General features: G+C 40.2%; 1 protein-coding gene across 2 annotated transcripts in view; it reads left to right on the top strand.

Moving 5' to 3' along the window:
• Window positions 1-18671, top strand: part of IGF1R (insulin like growth factor 1 receptor) — a 178993-nt gene that overhangs the window by 137516 nt on the left and 22806 nt on the right. The window contains exons 6-15 of one of the 2 annotated variants that reach the window (XM_030457406.1): window positions 4328-4542; window positions 6400-6526; window positions 7761-7999; window positions 8497-8664; window positions 8872-9076; window positions 13267-13553; window positions 15004-15140; window positions 15457-15616; window positions 16636-16738; window positions 18075-18145. In XM_030457406.1, the coding sequence (XP_030313266.1) occupies window positions 4328-4542; window positions 6400-6526; window positions 7761-7999; window positions 8497-8664; window positions 8872-9076; window positions 13267-13553; window positions 15004-15140; window positions 15457-15616; window positions 16636-16738; window positions 18075-18145 (1712 nt within the window). Of the gene's footprint in view, window positions 1-4327; window positions 4543-6399; window positions 6527-7760; window positions 8000-8496; window positions 8665-8871; window positions 9077-13266; window positions 13554-15003; window positions 15141-15456; window positions 15617-16632; window positions 16739-18074; window positions 18146-18671 lie in introns of both variants that reach the window. The other variant, XM_030457405.1, reaches the window with a different exon arrangement.

Here is an 18671-nt window from a genome sequence, read left to right as displayed (position 1 = left end):
CTATCAAGCAGGAACTGATCTGTAAAAGTAAAATTGATCCCTTGAAATGTTTGCTGGGAGTTATGTTGCTTCTATAACTACACAATATACAATACTCTTAATGTGTAGAACTCCATTTTTTCCTGTGATGAGGTAGTTGAGGCAAAGGTTCTTATCTCTTCAGACCTCAGAGTGCTGAGGTGTGGTGATGGTCCTTCAGCAAACTGCTTTGCTCTTTCTCTTCCTCTTTCTGAGTCAAGTAGTCATCCCAAGTTCAAACCAGTGCTCTCTGGGAGAAGCACATCTCCCTCAGTAGAGAGAGATCTATTAAGTGAAGAATTTTGAGAAATCCATATAAGAAAAGGTGGTGGGAGGGTCATGGGAAAGGTTGCATCTGACAGATCTGTCTCAACAGGATAAAGTTACAGCATGAGGGATTCTTCACAACCTCCCTCTTTCTCTCTTTGGTCAGCCTTAAATTTTTAAAATTCCACCATCTGACAGAGCAAGTTTCAGGGCAGCTTTTCATCCTGTCCTTGAAAAGCACACCTTTTTTTTTCAGTAAAAAGGCTGCCTCTAAAGAAAAGCTTGGTTCTAATTGCAAACCCTGGAAGTTTGTCACTTTGCTAAGCACGAGGCTCATTCAGCCCATTTATGATGTGATGTGCTCTCATGGATACTCCAATTATCAATGTCTTTCCTTTTCTCCCCCTCTCTCCCTTGCTCTCTTTAAATAGGAATTTAGCTTTGTCTTTCAAGTATTATTTATAAATATTTATGGTACCTGGTATGTCAGCAAGGAGTGCTGATAATGAAGGGAAACAGCAGGTTTTTAAATCAGATTTCCAAATAGAGAGGTAAATGGTGCAGCTTTGAAGAGGAAAATGAAACTGGGTGAGGGAGCTGAAGTAGGTATATAGTAAGGAGCTACTTGAGCTAAAATTCACCCATGCTAGGATATTACTGCAGTTACATACTTCGGGTTAGGGGCAGTCTCTTTGCTTGGAAAATACCTACCATAATTCAGGTATTAACATAGTCTAAAAAACATCATCAAAAATACTTGAATGGAAACAGACACCTGGCAAGGAAGAACTGAGCTTGTACAATTAACTTTGGCAGAGTTATGAACAACAGGGAGTGGGGTCTTAACCTGGGAAGTACTGAGCTGCTTGAAAAATAGCTGTTTATGCCTGCATAGCCCTAGGGGGTGAGAGGGAGGTTAACTTAAGATCGGTTCTGTTAGTCCTTCATTACGTGACTGACCCCATTCTTTTTTTTTTTTTTTTTTTTTTTACTTTTATATTTATTTTTTAATTGAACTGGGCTGACAAACCAGTACCTCATTATTTCTTTCTTCCTTATTCAAGTGCTGGCACCTGCCTTGGTTAGCACAGAAAATCAAAAAGTTCAGAGGGAACTTAATTAGGTTTTTTTTCCAGATACTCACTGACTCTTTTGAATGCTATCTCTGCAGTGAATGTGCACCCGTGGCAAGAAATTTTTCTCTTTGCAATTAGGAAAACTGAAATGGAGATGAGGGGTCTTGGTGTCTGTTCCAGGATTGGGGGGGTCTTGGTGTCTGTTGCACCCCTGCCAGGGTGCTGTGTGTTTATTGCTGTCACCAGTTGGAGCTGCTGTGTTGATGGGTGGCATGTGGGAATCACTTCTCAAAGCATCTCCAGGTCAGGTACCTGGAAAATGAGTGATTTGTGGCCTCCAGGAGCAAGTGAGGAGATAGAGACTGAGGAATAGGTCACGTTGGGGCACCAACTGGCTGCTGATGTTTCAACTTGTGCAGCAAAATGAGGACAAACTCTATAACAATCCCTGCCAGTTTTCAACATCATTTTGAAGCAGAGGCATTAGTAGTTTTGGGAATTCTCTCCTGTGGGTGTGCATGGGTTATGCAGGTTGCCTTGAGGGTTTTTAGGGCAAGAATGAGACCCAAATGTGCCTCCTGCTTCTGTTCAGAGGTTTAGCATGTCCTTCAGGCCATAATCTCCAGTCAGTCCCTTAGTTACAGTCTCCAGGGTTTGACTGGCAGTGCTTTGTTTTCCTACAGTGAATCTTTTTTATTCTTTCCGTGTTATCTTCCTTGGCATCCTGATCTTTTTCCACAGCTGTTACGGCTAGAGTCTGATATAATCTTTATTTATAACTTTATTTATAACCTAAGCCCTAAATGCACTGTGGTTGCCCTCTGCTCCACCTTTCAAGCCATGCAGCACTGCACCTCTCCTGTCACTGAGGCTGTATGTAGAAGTGATTTCCCTGGTGCTTTGAATGGGGCTAGAATATAATTTTCACTGATTTATACTTTCAGTGTATAAATAAACCCTTAGGACCTGCTTGCCTTGCCTCTGGCTGCTCAGGCTTGTGCAGATGGCTTTAATGTCTGAGCCACAGTAAGTCCCAGCTCTGGGCCAGTTGCTGTGCAGTGGTGTAAAGCACCAGTGCGAGCTTGATTTGCCTCATTTATTCACTGTTTTGAAAGCTTAGCCACATTGCTTTAATAAAAGAATTGCATCTAGTGTCTGAAGCCTAATTGGCACAGTTGGGAGCAGAGACAGGCTAGGTTGTTATTAAATACTTAAGATGGTTTCTATAATGGTGGAGCCACACCTCGGTTCATTGTGTTGAGTCTGAGTCCAGCTTTTTGGGTCTTTCCTGAAAAGCTTAGTTGCCATCACTTAATCATGTGGCTAATTATGGTGAAATGTTACCTTTTCAGCTGTGCACAGGGAGCTGGAGGGATTTTAGTGACCTGCAACAGAGTAAGAGGTGTCTCAAATAAACCCAGTTTTTGGGTTGGTCAAATCCCATGTGCAGTTCAGCATCCTTGTTCTCTCTGGGCATGATGCACCTAAGGTACAAACACCTGTGTGCTTCCCTGCCAACTGAGCATCTTCTTGGCATCTGCCTGAAGTGGTACCAGGTATTTTAACTTCATTGGCAGGCAGGCTCTGGATAATAAAGGGGTAGTTGGAAATAAGAGAAGCCACTTGTCTTTCACATTGTTCTGAAAATACACTCAGTATTTTGGTGTGTAATAAAAAACTGCAACCATGGTTTGCACAGACTGCAACCAGAATGCAGTTTCCACTTGAGGTTGGGAAGAGGGAGGAATTGATGCTAATTTTTAAATGAAATAGTTGAAGGAAAACCCTAAGTGAGTAGCATGGAAGCTTCTTACAAGCCCTGTGGTTTCTCTACCATGTCACCCTGCAGAAACTTTCTGTGGTTAAAGGATGTATAGAAAGCCTTGTTTAACTACATTGACCTGAGCCAACCAATGCAGAATGGCTTGCAGAACTTACAAGCCTTAACTGTGTTAATAATGGATTTTAAGTTGATGTAGTTAATGTTGGTGGGACCTTCCACAGAATGGTACAATAAATGCTGCCATGATGACTTGATTTGGGTTCATCAGCTACACAGACCTTTAACTCATTTTCCAGTTGTCCATTCCTGTCCCTACTGTTCCAAAATGTGCTTTTGTGCAGGTGTTGATTTGCTGCTCAGGCAGAGCCTATAATCTTGCTTTTCTTGCACCTGTTGTTTTTTCCTCCCAGTTCAGCACATTTGAGTGGTACCAGGAATTTCTTCTTAATATATAATGGGATTTACATGCACAATTTTGCATTCAGTATCTGTGGAAGTTAAGGATGCTCATGTTATTCCACTGCTGTGCTTATAGGGTGTGCTCAGCATGTGCTGCTGCCTGTGGTGTTAGCTCTGTCCTTTGAAGAGTGGCTGCTGGGTTGTGCAGTCAGTGCAAGTGTTTGCTGTCAGGTTTGGATATGCAAGTGCAACTGTACTGGGCACAGTTTGGAAAAACCTATGTAGGACATCTGTGCTGGGCAAAGAGGTGAATAAGACAGGCAAGAAAACCTCACTTTGCAAATTCCTACAGTTGCTTTGATAAAGATAAGCAGGACAGCTGGGTTCATGATTGTGTTTTATTGTCAGAACTGCACCATGCTTTTCCTCCCATATGGTATTCAAGGTTATTGCTTCCCATTTGCCACAAATTGGAAAATCCAGGGTAGAGACCTGCTGTTCAGAGCACATGCAATTATTAAAACACATGTTGCAGTGAGTTTTACATGGTGTGTGTCAGGCTTGGAATCCTGTGGTGCAGTCATTTCCCTGCCCTCTGACCAAAGTGAGCATTCAGGGAAAACTTCTTCCCAGGGAGAGAAGAAAATCCTTTAATCTGCTGAACACAAGTTTAAAGTAATAAGAGGAAACAGGGTGTTTAAAAGTTTGCTCATATTAAGATACTCTTGGTTGGAATTGGCTAGGAATTAAAACTAATATTTTCCCTTCAAAAATTCCCTTCTAGGAACTATTCCTTCTACGTGCTTGACAACCACAATCTTCAGCAGCTGTGGGACTGGAACCATCACAACCTGACGATCAAGGAGGGGAAAATGTACTTTGCATTTAATCCTAAACTCTGTGTGTCTGAGATCTACCGGATGGAGGAAGTTTCAGGAACCAAGGGACGTCAGAGCAAAGGAGATATAAATCCGAGGAATAATGGGGAGCGAGCCTCCTGTAAGTAAACAAACAAACAAACAAAAAATCACAGAAAGACAAACAAAAAACCCAAAAAGACAGACTACATAGGAGAGTAGTAAAAAAAACCAGACCAACACACTTAGACCATTTAGAATATTTATGACTGCTTTCCAAGTACCTTTTTTTGCGACAGCAGCTTTGGGTGACAATAGGAACAAACCTGGGAAATAAGAAATAAAATCTGGTGTTTTGGTGTATCCAGTGAGGAGTATTTTCTCTGTTTCTTTCACAAACGTACATAATTTTAGGTATTTTCCTCTCTCAGATACCTGCTCGCTCTTTTTACTGAAAAGATTGCTGAACAACAATTCCACAGACAGCAAAACAGACATTTTCTCTTATGTTCAAGCTTCTTTTCAGCTCCTGCCAAATATTTTACCTTGTTGCTAGACATGCTTGTTGTAAACTGAATTTGCTGTGCTGTATTTTGAAAATCCTTGCTCTTGAATTCACAAGGTTTTTTAGTGTTCTACAGTTTGCCTAAACTTCAGCCATTTCTGCATTTAAATTTGGATTCTTCAATGGTCAGAGTTTTCAGAGTCTTCTTTTGGCTTGGATGGTCTTCACAACAGGTCTTCAGGTGTAACCAATACATTTAAAAGCAATCTGTCATCTAGGAATTAAAATGACAGAATGCTTACAAATTTGACCTCAGACTCCAAGACCTGACAATGCATTTTTCTTTGGTCTATTTGTGGCATTCTTGGAGTTGAGTAAATGAAAATAGATCTTGTGCATAAGTCAAGTCCCCTTGTTCTGCGTGGTGTTTACAAAACTGGGACACATTCTCTGCTGAATGTCTCTTCAGGCATGATGCATAAATGCAGATGGCATAGATCCTTGTTGTAAGCACACTCCATTCTTTGCACATTCAATAGAGCAAAGGCTTGCAGTCCAAGAGGATTTACAGACACACAGTCAGTCCTTACTACCACTGAGGCTAGTGCCAGCCACTGCCTGTTTTGTTTTGTTTTGTTTTTAAAAAAACGATTACAGAAAGCTTTCTGACTCTGAGAAGGGGAAAAGAATCAACAAAAGCTAAACTGCCTTTGAAAAGATAGCACCAATAATGCCAGTGTACATGAGAGTGAAAACCCCTTTATTTTCAGAAACTTCTATGGAATGTTAGAAACTATCTCACAGTTGACATTTGGAACACAATTTCTTTATCCAAGAATGAAGTTTTTAAAATGCTACTTTGTCTTGAATTGGAAAGCTCAATGAGTTGGTAGTGGGAAGCCATTCATTTCAATGCTGCCAGCTTCCATCCAGCTCTGTTCAGAGGAGTAGCTGGAAGCTGCTGCCATCAAATGGTTGTGCAGTATATGAACTGAGTTTTGGAGTTCTTGGTCCAGCCCCTCATGAGTAGGTAGATAAATTCCTTTGTCCTTTCCCTGTTGTCCATTCCCCACAAAAACAAGTTGTAGTTGTCAAAAGTTGTCCTGAGAACACAGAGACCAGTTACTACTCTGCACGTGCATGGGATTTGGATGATGAGTTTCAGCCTTCTAAGCCAGCCCTGTGAGTAAAGAGGATTTCCATTCCTCACTCAGGGTGAGCCCAAAGCGGTGTTCAAGAGCTTTCTGATGATGCATTCATAGAAAATCCACGTCAGAAAAATAATGAGGAGCTCCAGCATGTTCCAGAATGATTTCACTGGTTAACACTCAAATGGAGCAGGAGATAGGTAGCTCTACAGAGACAAAGGCAGTTTGTATACTGTGGTGTCACCAGCACTACTGAGCAGGCTAATTAGCCTAAAACTGATACCCAGGAAACAGGAAAACCAAATAGATGCTGTGATGGCAACTCTGCCATGTCTTGTCTTTGCAGGTGAGAGCCACATTCTGCGTTTTGTTTCCAACACCACGCTGAAGAATCGCATTAAACTGACGTGGGAACGGTATCGCCCTCCAGACTACAGAGATCTCATCAGCTTCACTGTTTACTACAAAGAAGCGTAAGTAGATGTTGTCAGAGCCTAAGCAGGGCAGTGCAAGACACAGCTCTTAGTTGTTCTTTCACTAGTGCAAAAACCTTTGTCAGGCAGTTCACGTGTCATTTACATGTTTCGTTCTCGAGCCCCACTGTTTGTTCAGAGAGGATTGTTGGGATTGAAGGCTACAAATGGATTCCAAATCTGTCAGGGAGATTCAAAATTTAAAGAAAAAATAATTCAAAACTGCAGGTGGATGCCTTGGCTGTTTTCAGGGGTCAGATTTGGTGTGCATTGTATGTCATGTTGACTGAGATCTCTTACTTTTGTAGTCATAGTACTGACTAGAGAGCATCACAGATTAAGAGTTCACCCTGTCACCTTGATGATTTGTTTGCTCACTGTTTAGGGTTATTTAGATAATCTGGCTTTGGTAGTTTTCTGCTTTAATATCTTTCAAAAATGAAGGAGTTTCTGGAGAGATCCGAATTTCTTGGGAGGTGTCTCTGCCCTTGCACATCCTTGCAGTGTCTCAGATTTCATATTGTCAAAAAAGCCCCAGATGTGCCCACTAATAACTCTCCAAGTGGTTTGGAGGAATGAAGGGGAGGTTCAGAGTGCCAGTACTGACATGGTTAGCAGAGATTGAGACACAAAAGCACATACTGCTGGTGTCCAGCATGGCTTGAGAAAGAGCATCACTGTGGTACTGTGATGCAATAATCTCAGTGTTGATGAGGCTGTAATAATTAATAACAAGAACAGGACTTCATAGGCTCTTGCACCAGTGTTGCAACTTATGAAAAATAGAACTACATGACTGAAGAAGTGTGTTTGTATTGTGTGAGAATATAAGAGGAAAAAAAGCCTTTAGGACTGGTCAAGGCTAGTCATGGAAGTTTTAAGTCCTTGATGGTAAAAAGCTCTGCTACTATCAGTAACTGTTTTGAGTTATATACTTAACTGAAGTCTCAATATGTCTGAAGCATTTCAGCCTGTTTTGGATAAGAAGTTTAGTGTTTTCTTAGAGAGCTTTGTTTTATTTCTAGTGACTGAAGCTAAAAACTGCAGCTGAAGCCGAACTGTGAATTTTTTAGTGCTTGGAAATAAATACCAATTTTATTCTGTTTTATTCTGCTGTGGAAAAAAGCTTTATTTGTTTTACTAAGCAACAATAAAGTGAAGGATTCCCATAAAAATATTATCGTTCTTAGGAGAAAAGAAGTAGTTTATACTATTTTTTCTTTTGATATTTTAGACCATTCAAAAACGTGACAGAGTACGATGGGCAAGATGCGTGTGGTTCCAATAGCTGGAACATGGTTGACGTTGACCTGCCACCAAACAAAGAGAACAATCCTGGGATTCTACTGCAGGGATTGAAACCTTGGACCCAATATGCCATTTATGTCAAGGCTGTTACCCTCACAATGATGGAAAACCGTCATATTCATGGAGCAAAAAGTGAAATTGTATATATAAGAACCAATGCTGCAGGTGAGATCCTGGGCTCTTGGGTAAGAGGTTCATAACACTGCAGCTATTGTTCTATTATTCTATTGCTCTATAACACTGCTTATTCTGTTATAAAAGTTCATTTGTTAATACAGAAATTGAATTTATGATGTTTTCAATGCTAGAAAGAGTCAGTAATTATGCAGGCAGTATTAAGATTTAAATTAAAACTGTGTTTTTTCAGACATTATTTTCGTTGGATACTATAAGGGTTTTTTTGGTGTTAGGATTTCAGACTTTGTTCTGTTGTAAATTCAGGTACAACTTGGGACTGGGACTATAGGTGGCTGCAATTAAATCCTTAATAATCACTGTCAGTGGGGTGTAAGGAGGAAATATTTTCTTTGAAATACAATGGTTTGGGGTTTTTTCTTAGAGAATGGAAATGGGTTTGGATTCACTTTGAAAGTTTTCATTGAAATACATTGTAGAATGCTCTACATTTAAATGTGTTCCTTTTTTTCTTTTCTCCTCTACAGTGCCATCCATTCCCTTGGATGTTATTTCAGCATCCAACTCCTCATCCCAACTGATTGTGAAATGGAATCCTCCCTCTCTTCCTAATGGGAACCTCTCCTACTATATTGTAAGATGGCAGCAGCAACCTCAGGACAGTTACCTTTACAGACACAATTACTGCTCCAAAGGTAGGAAAACAGAACATGGTTGTGCTGATGTGTCTGTGGCTCTTACCCTGCCAGTGCACTTCATTTAGTAGAGTTAAAGTCTGTGCCCTGCCTCACAGCTCTTCTGTGGATAACAGCAAGTAGAAGGGAATGTGTAAACACAGATTGTTGCTGTATTCATAATACAGGATGAAAATAAACAGGCAGCCTCTGTTCTTTTCTTTTAAGATAAAGTCCCAATTCGAAGATACGCTGATGGGACCATTGATACAGAAGAAACTACTGAACCCACCAAGCCAGAGGGCTGTGGGGGTGAAAAAGGACCTTGTTGTGCTTGTCCCAAGACAGAGGCAGAAAAGCAAGCTGAGAAGGAGGAAGCAGAGTATCGGAAAGTCTTTGAGAACTTCCTTCACAACTCCATCTTTGTCCCCAGGTAATGGATTTTGGGCACTTTCTTTTAATTTGGGCACTTTCTATTAATTTTTTTTTTACATTTCCTAGAGCTCAGGCTTCCTGGATGTGGAAACGTATGTAGATAACACCTGAAACAGATGAACATTGCCTTTCCTTTTGAGAGGCAATCCACAGCCTTGCTTTGCAGTTTCTCTTAATCACTAATTTTCATCTCTTTCGCTCAATTTTAGCTGATAGTAAGAGTTCTTACCTGTATGGTTCAAGGACTTTAGTGATGGGTTTTTTTCAGAGTCAAGAGTCACTTGAGGAGATCTTTGTCTGTAAGCATTTTGGAGATGAACGATGTGTGGCAGACAAAGGGTTTCAGATGTAATCTTTCTCTAAACAGCCAGTTAAGTGCTTGTGTTCCTAATATGAAGCTTTCTTTGCTTTTGAAATTGAGGGCATACTCACCTCAAAGAGTTGAAAGTGGTCTTACTTGCTCACTGCACTAATTGCAAAAGGCACATACAGGTTACCTGGGTCTGTGCTGCAGACAAGTATTAAATATGCCCACTCTTCCATGATAAAACCTATTGCTTACACATTAAACGGGATAATAATGATTTTACTCTGCAACATAGAGCAGATACTATTGAATTAACTGGTGATTTTGATCCTTGAGTTTCCAATTTATCCTTCATGTAAGCTGTTCTTATGCTTGGTAATTGGATCCTGGAACCTAGCACACAGTGCATAGCTGTTACATTACAGTTTACAAGCAATCAGATTTCAGTCGTGCATGTTACCTCATTGTCCCTGGCAGGTGAAGATTATGGTTAAGTTCTGTGCTTCAGAACTTGAAAATGTGGCTTTGATGCTTGTTAAAACTCCATTGTGATTTTGGGACCTTTATTTAAGGATGTGTTGGATTGACTTGTTTAGCATTGGGACTGTGAAGTGTGCAGAGCATCTTAGGTCTGACTTAAAAACGAGGAACTAAATCCTGCTGCTTTTTGGAAATGCTCAGTATTGCATCTGAGTTGTGTTTGAGACACTTCTAGCATTTATGGTTGCACTTCTGCAGAGTTTCCCTACACTGTGACCCAGCAGCAAAGAAGAGGTACAGAAAAGTAGAAGCCACCATGACTGTCCAAGGTGTAATTCCTGAGCCATGCAAAATCTTGTAAATGTGATATAATTTGGGGCTTTATGAAATAGTACAGCAAAGAGTTTTCAAAGGCACATGGTGTCAGGTCTAAACTTCTTGAAAGTCTGTTACAAAGTCTTTTTTTTTTCACCAAAGCTTTATAATTTAAATGCTTTATCCCAGATTTTCTTGCATTCCCCCCCTCCCAAAGGAAACTGATAGAACCTTGAACTCAGGCAGTAGCAAATTAACTGACCAGTTCACAAAGAATTTCCTGGAAGCTTGACCATCTCCCTTTTGCCCTCACTTACTGTCATAAGGGTGTATTTTGTAACAGCAAGGGCAGATAAGGTACAATGCTCAGGAATAGCTGCATAGCTAAGCAACTTTAAAGAGACTGTGTGTCAGGGAAATTAAAGATTATGAGCTAGTGAGACGTCTGCATGGGACAACTCTAAGCAGCTCATTACTTGCTGATGTCTGTTGTTTTTTTTTCCTCTTTCCCAAGGGAGAAGTTAATTTATGTGTTAATGCAAGCCTCAATAGTACTATATATTTCCAGTGCTCTGCCTGTCTCCAGGTTATTATGAAAGAGATGCAGCATATAATGCAGCGTGAAAATATTTGGCTGGGTAGTTTTAAGGTTGTTAAAAAAGGCCTGTTGATCTAATCTTGTGTGCAACTTCTGGATGACCCCATGTTGATGACTGCAGGGGTGAGGTAGATTTCACATGTTAGGACTGGGGTTAGTCTTGAAGTGATACTGACAGCCACATGACACCTCAAGTTTTTTGATTCTCTAGTGAGCAGAATGAGATGGGCTCTGTGTGTAGTGGAAGGTCTCTGACAAGTAACATTAAAATTGAATTAAGGTATGAAACAGTTTGCTTTTATGTTAAATAACCTTTTTTCCACTTCTTAAATTTGTTTCAATTTTTATAGTGATGTTTTCTAGTTTTTTTCTTGCATTTTCTCTTCCTCTTGTTTAGCAGAATAGATTTCACCTTTTATCTATAGACTTTCTTTCTTTCCTTGATGCTTGTTTTTTCACTATATTTGTGCCTTTTACCAAAGCAGGGATGCTGCATGACAGCAAAGCAGTGGTGTCAGATCCCTTGATGTTTTAATGATGTTTCCCTTGTGGTTATCCTGCAGGTCTTTTTCTCTTCCTGATCTGACTGTAGTTTTCACCAGGAATTTTGTGTTGTTCCGTCTTTGTTTTTCCCCAGAGGCAAAGTAGTACTGTACTTTTAGTCCAAATACCACCAGAGAGTTGAAACTTTGTGCATCCCATAAAAACAGCAATAGACCAAGTCTTGTCTTTTGGGATCATGCACTGGCACTTTTGTGAATGGTGGAAAATGAACTTTCTCTTTTCAATGCTTTGGTCACAAAATCTGTCCTAAAGTTCTTAATTTCAGTGCTGGGCATCCCATGTGGTTTTAGCAATTCCAAAGTTTGGTCTTTCCACTGAATTGAAGCAGTAAATGAGTATTCATCCTAAGCAAGGTCAGTAGCTTTAGGAACTTCCATAAATATGAGTGCAGAGGAGGCACAGGTGCTCAAATCTCCTATGAAATCCCCCCATACCCAACTGATAAATTCTGACATTTGCTTATATATTGCTTAAAACAATTCCTTCATAACTTAGGAAGTTTTTTCCCTTGTCTTCATTTATCTCTGGGCTGTGGTTTACGTGGCATCTGGGAGAGAATGTCAAAACAGCTACTCAGGACATAATAAAAGGATTTTGGAAGATGTTGTAGTGGGCTCCTAAAATAAAAAAAATTAATCCAACTTCTGCCAGGAGATTTCAAAACCAAGTCAGCCTGTTTCTGGCTCTCTCTCCAGCATGCTGTTCAGTAGCTGGGTGTACCAACTCAGTATATTTGACAGCAAATTAACTTCTCCTGCTGAGTCATCTCTCTTCCTGTTGTGTTTGATGGAGGCCTTTATCTGTCTGGTTTCTAACTCCCTCTCTGATGGAAATGTGTTAGACTTCACTTTTGTCCTTGATAACCCTTGTGCTGATCAGTTGAAATTGGGGGGTTTTTTTCAGATTATTATTTAACTCTCCTGCTGCCTTGCTTTCCAGGTGTGAGCAGCCATGCACGCTTTGGAGACCAGGAGAGCAGGAGCTGGAAAAGCCAGCTTGCCTGCTGGAGTTTGTGCTCCTGTGCAAAAAACAGCCTTGGCTCTGACACAAAACCAAGTGACAAGTCCCATGTGTAGCAATCCTGTGCTGATTAGCCAATACCATCCAAATGCTTATGAGTGTTTTCATCTTGATGCTTGTACTGATCCTCAGGCTTGTCCACTACAACAGTTTCTTAGACTTGAGAGAGTAGTAGTGTTGCTGTAAATCATCAAGTTTTTAACTCTCCATAAATTTCACCCAGATGCCTGTAAGGCAAAGCAAAGTTGCTTGGGGAACCCTTTGCTGTAGGCAATATTAGTGCTGTGTTTTCTCATCCAGGAAGATTCCTTTGCAGAGCCTTTGATTGGGTGAGGGAAGGAGGGACACAAATTACCACACATTAGTGGTGGTTAATATTGATGGTTTTCAGCTACCTTCCAAGGTTTCTTTTGTCAGTACAATACATTCAAAGTTCTGTGATTTCATTGGAACTGAAAAGAAAAGCCTATTGAGAGTTAGCTTTGCTAATCCAGCAAACTTCAAAACAGCTTATTCCCCAACCTTTTCAGCCTTAAACATCTGATTTTTATTTGAAGTGTCAACATTACTGTCATTAAATACAAATCTAGGTTGCTTTTTGAATAACAGTGAAGCCCTTTTTGCTATTCATTTTATTGTCTGGGGTCAGAAGTTTGCACATTTATCTTGGGGTGTGATGTGAGCTTCAATTTTGTTGGTTTCTGACCAAGAGAGAGAGTAATAGGATGAGCTGACACGCTGCAGGCTCAGATTAAGAGAAAGCTTTTGTCTTGTTTTGTAGTTCCCTTCATTTTGCTCTTTTGTTAGCAGAGTTATGTATTCTACTCAGATTTTTTTTGCACAGAGCTGGAAGAGAGGTGGTGTTTCTCTAAAGGAACCTTGTCTGTGTCTGCTTGCTCCACAGACCTGATCGGAAGCGGAGAGATCTCTTCCGAATCGCAAACGCCACCGTCACCAATCGGAACAGGAACATCACTGGGACAGATCACTTCACCAACAGTTCTGACACGGAGGAGAATGAGGTGGAATACCCATTCTTTGAGACCAAAGTGGATGGCAAGGAGAGAACTGTGATCTCCCATCTCCAGCCTTTTACTCTTTACCGCATTGATATTCACAGCTGCAACCACGAAGCTGACACGCTGGGTTGCAGCGCTTCCAACTTTGTCTTTGCAAGAACCATGCCTTCAGGTATGCTCTCACAAGTATAAAGCTTTGCTTGATTTTCTGGGCAGAGCTCTGTCTCAGAGAGGACAAATAAAGCAGTTAAGAAACATTGGAGTGTTAGTAATAAAAAATAGATGCAAGAAAATCAGTTGCAACTGCATCAAACTTAGTAGTTTCATGTCATTGACTCACCTCGTGTATGGAGTGACAGGTATAGAGTCTGTCCTGTGATCTGGAGAAAGGTGGAAGTGTGTGCATTGACTACTGAGATAATTATGGGACAATCTGTTTCCCAGCAACATAGGTGAGACCCACAGACATGGTGGATTAAAAGGTCTTCAGTTCTCTGTATGGTGAATGCAGACGGGGGAGCGTTTCTCTGCTAACATTGAGTTTCTGCTGTGTTCACTTTGAACAGTTCACAGATGTTAAGAGTTTTGCTGGTGAGAATCTATGCCAAATGTTTCTTCTGTCACAGAATGACCATGCATTTGTCGAGCCTAGAAACAGAAGGAAGACTGTGGTGTTTTGTGCAGAATCACCAGCATCTGGAGTACTTCAAATAGGAAGCATTGAATGCTGTGCTCATGTTTGGGACTTTTACAGATTTTACTTCTTCTGAGAAGAATAGAGATGATTTTAGTGTAAGATCATATGCATCCAGCAAAGGGCTTCTGACTCCAGCAGATGTCTGGGAATATTTGATGCAGAATGGTAGCAATTTTGTTTTGTTTCTGGAAGGAAAGACTATCGTAATCTAGATCCAGCTGTGTCAGTAAAGAAGGAGAAGTATTGCTTATTTCAAGGAAAAAGGGAAATCTGTGAGATTAAGGAAAAGGAAATAAGTGTCCCCAGATTTTTAGTGCCTGGCTCTGAAAATCAGGCTAAACAATTCTGAAGTCTGTCAACTATGTTTTTTGAAAACATGGCCTTTATTTCCTTGACTGAAACAGTCTTCATATTCTTGTTATGTTTTGAATAAGACACAAAATTATCAAGAATGCAGTAGAGATAAAGCAGTTCCTGAATTGCTGATGAGACTGCATTTTAAACTGCAGGTTACCTCGGAGTGGATATTTTAGGAAAGGGATGTCAGTGGGGGAGATCTTAGGTATTTACAGCCACTTGCAGCCAGGTTGCTGGTGACAGCTATTTGGTAGGAGTGGGAAGTTTGGAAGGAAGAACCAACTGCTGATGTACAGGTTCTGAGGCACACAGACTGAGCACAGTGCCCACTACAGAGCCCACACCTGGAAGAGCTGTGTATTTTCTGGCAATTAGCAGTTCAGACTCTGCTAATCACTCCAGCAGGCCCCTGGCCAACGTGTTTTGTTCTCTGGGTCTTTCAATAGCACTTTCTGCAATGCTTTGATACCTATAGAACAGCATGAACTTTTGGTTTTCCTCAATTGTTGCCAAAGTTCCTGTGTCAGTAACAGGTGTTCTTCTCACATCACTTGTAAATGTTTTCCAGAGGGAGCAGATAACATTCCAGGAACGGTAGCATGGGAAGCAAAAGAAGAAAATACTGTATACCTGAAGTGGCTAGAGCCTGCAAATCCAAACGGGCTGATACTCATGTATGAAATCAAATATGGGCAGCATGGAGAGGTGAGGACTGGACATCTCCCTGTTACTGCTTGTAACTTGAAGCTGTACACAGGATGGGATCTTTCTTACCATTCTTGTGTGCTGTGCTGCAGACCAAAGGATGGAAGTTATCATTTCAAACCCCCAGCACCAGTCAGCATGCCATTCCTTTGTTTTGTTTCCTTTGACTTTGTATTCCACCCATCTCCTTAAGGTGTTCAAAGAAAAACTGAGATGGGGCTTTTAGTTATAAAAATCAGCTTACCCTGCAGCCATATTGGTTTCTCAATTGTTTTCTGTATTAACAGCTGTAAACTGCTTTTTTTTTTTCTTTTAGGAGAAGCGGGAATGTGTTTCCAGACAAGAATACAAGAAGCTTGGAGGAGCTAAACTAACTCATCTGAACCCTGGAAACTACTCTGCTAGAGTTCAGGCCACTTCGTTAGCTGGAAATGGGTCATGGACTGAGCCAATCTCTTTTTATGTGCAACCCAAATGTAAGATGAATGTTTGTTGGCTGTGTCACACTGGGGGAATGTTGTCTTTTTAATAATTCCTGAAGTTTGTGTATGTAACTGGCCCAGTTCTCTTGCCTCTAGTCTAAATATTCCTCTTATGTGCTGATACTTCTTTGAGAACTCTTCTCTGTCCCTTTTTTTTGTTTGATTTTTTTGCAAGTGTTGACAACCAGGTCTATCTGAGGCATGGTCCTTTTCTTTTATGCATTCTGTATATATGAGAGATGCAACCAGGTGGTGGGTGTGTAGAACACACCATGCAGCTTCCTGTGATGAACAGCTCTGGTGGGAATGTACTGGTAGCTATAACAATATGGAGGGGGTTGTACAAAACCTGTGGCAATAAGCCAAACCTGATCCAAATTGCAAAATGAGACAAGAAACAAGTTGTTTAGCTTTTTGGCTAGCAGTTTTTTAAAAACATCACAATTTTTTTCATATGACCCCTTCCAGGTGACATTTATTTGATAAATATAAACATTCTGGTGAAAGGATGATGACTCCTGGCAATGGGAGTATTTTATATTTTGGAACACCACTATAGTGTCCACAGAGAACCTCTCAAAGTTCTGTATTTAGTTGTAGAGCAGATGTATCAACAGAAAACTCCACCTTTTATTCCTTTTTACTGGAAATGAAGTGCACATTCTGAATATAAGTTCTTGCAAGGTGAACAAAAGGTGGAAAAGAGGTTAATATGCAAGAGAACAGTTACTTGTTCTTGGAGGAATGCAAGTTCCTAAGCATAACTTGTGAAACCAACCTGCAGACAGAAACTGCTGTATACAAAATTGATGCTTTTCACTGTCTGTTTTCTTGTTTCACCCATCTGCAGTCAGGGAGTGTTTCTGAGTACATTTTTCCACACCAGACAGGAAAATGAGTACTTTGATTTCTTTCCCTGTATGGAAATTCATTGAGTGGGGTTTGAATGTTTCTTTGTTAATGGAGATTTTATAGGAACCATGATACAATTGTTTTCTTGTTGTTTGCAGCAGCAAACTATGGAAACTTCCTGCACTTGATAATTGTGCTCCCTATTGCTTTCCTTCTCATCATTGGGGGATTGCTGATAATGCTGTATGTCTTTAACAAAAAGAGGTGAGTTGTATGTGCTTGTGGTTAAAACTGCAGAAAGGGAATGTTAATTTCCAAATCTGTGCCTGTAGAGCAAGTTAGAAATTAAAAAGGGAAATGGCACTCAGAGAACTCAAGAAGCTAAAGTAGATTTTGTCTTGTTGGTGTCTAAAGGAGGAGGTTTAGAGTTACCAGTAAGCATGTGGCTGCTGCTTGAGATATGAAGAAGCTCTTTATTTCAGTGTCATGTGTAAGAGGGAAGAGGAAGGGTTATTGGGAGCATATCCCCTGGGACAGTGATGGCAGACACTGAATCTATATACTCAGAAGCATTGACTGAAATATGGGTCAATATAAATCATGGGAACTTAATTCAATTTAGGTTAATTTGATTCCTTGCAAACTCTAGAGGTTTTTTGAAGTCTTTATATCCACTTACAAAGTTACATCCTGGACAGAGCAGCCTAGGGTACTGTTCTATTGATTTCTTTTTTGTAATTAGTGATTTGATTATTTTATTTTATTGCAATACATAATAAGAACTTAATGCTCAACCTTTTAACTTCCTAGATATGAATGCTTTTTATTACACTTAGATAAATTACACTTATTGAACATTATTTCCAGCTCTAATTCATTGGTGTGCAAACAGTGGCACCAGTTCTCCTCAAGCACTCCAGAAAGGGCTTTATATGCAGTGAAGTTCAGTGCTACCTTCTTGGCCTTCCTTTGGGCTCTTTTAGCTGAAAATTCATCTTTCTTTAAACTTATTCTATCCCACAAGAATGTTTTGTCTTTGATTTTCTGAGGTCTGATAATTTTAGTTCTGCAGCCTGCCTCTTGCAGCTCTCATAGTGTTTAATAAATATGTCTTGCTTTGAAAATAAGTAATATTGGGGTGGGTGGGTGTTTTTAAACCAGAAACATTTATAAAATAGTCTAATGGAATTCCCCATTAAAAACAATCCTGTCCTTTGCTTAGATCACTTCTCTCCCACAGCAGAGCAGATGATGTTACAGTATGTTCTCAGCCACAGGTCTCCTGGGTATATCAACATACAGCTGCCTTTCTTAAAGGAGGTTTGCCCAGCACCTAAAAGTACCTTGTGTTTACATTTTCCTGGTGCTGATTTGGTTTAAAGAAGACATCAGGTTTCCTGGGAAAGCTATTCTGGGCTGTTTTCCCATTGATTATGGGAAGTAGAATAAGAACTTGGTTTGTCCACTTTGTCTGAGAAGCTCTCTGCACGCAGTAAATAATATTCTGTGGTTGAGCAATTGGTGGGAATGCTGTAGAAAAGGTGGTCAGATGTTTACTTAGGTTTAAAGATTTTAAAAGAGAAAAAAATTATTTCAACAGGAACAGTGACAGACTGGGCAATGGAGTACTTTATGCTTCTGTGAACCCTGAGTACTTCAGTGCTTCAGATGGTAAGTGAGACCTCACACTTGTGATGCTTTTATTTTCATGTATTCTGTTTGTGCCTGAGTTTGAAAGGTATGAAACTCTAAAAGGAAAGTTGTAAAACCATCTTCTGCCTTTGTTTTATTAGCATTACAATGCAATCAGTCATTGATAATTGGAGATGTCAGCTGCCTAGTCAAACTGGGCAGGTTTTCAACCTTTCCCTATGGTTTATTTAGCTGAATCAAATTTGGATGCATTAGTTTCAGATTATCATCTATTCACCCGGTGATGTTTTCATTGAAATGAAGGAAGGATTAATGAATTCATCATCTCTCATGTTTGCCCTTTTAAGCTTTATTCTGACCTATTGGAACAAACCCTCTGTTTCTTTCCATGTACTTGTCACCTGGAACATAGTAACACTTAGGAAAACCAATATTGTCACCTCACTTCCCATCCTAATAAAACTCTACAACTTTTCACAGTTAGAGAAAGCAATGTTATGGGCTCCCAGACATATCACTAGCAGAAATACTGTGTTAAAATTAG

Source organism: Calypte anna, chromosome 10 (assembly GCF_003957555.1).
Source record: "Calypte anna isolate BGI_N300 chromosome 10, bCalAnn1_v1.p, whole genome shotgun sequence".
Taxonomy (NCBI): domain Eukaryota; kingdom Metazoa; phylum Chordata; class Aves; order Apodiformes; family Trochilidae; genus Calypte; species Calypte anna.
The sequence above is the reverse complement of the archived record's forward strand: the minus strand, read 5'-3'. Positions and strand labels throughout refer to the sequence as shown.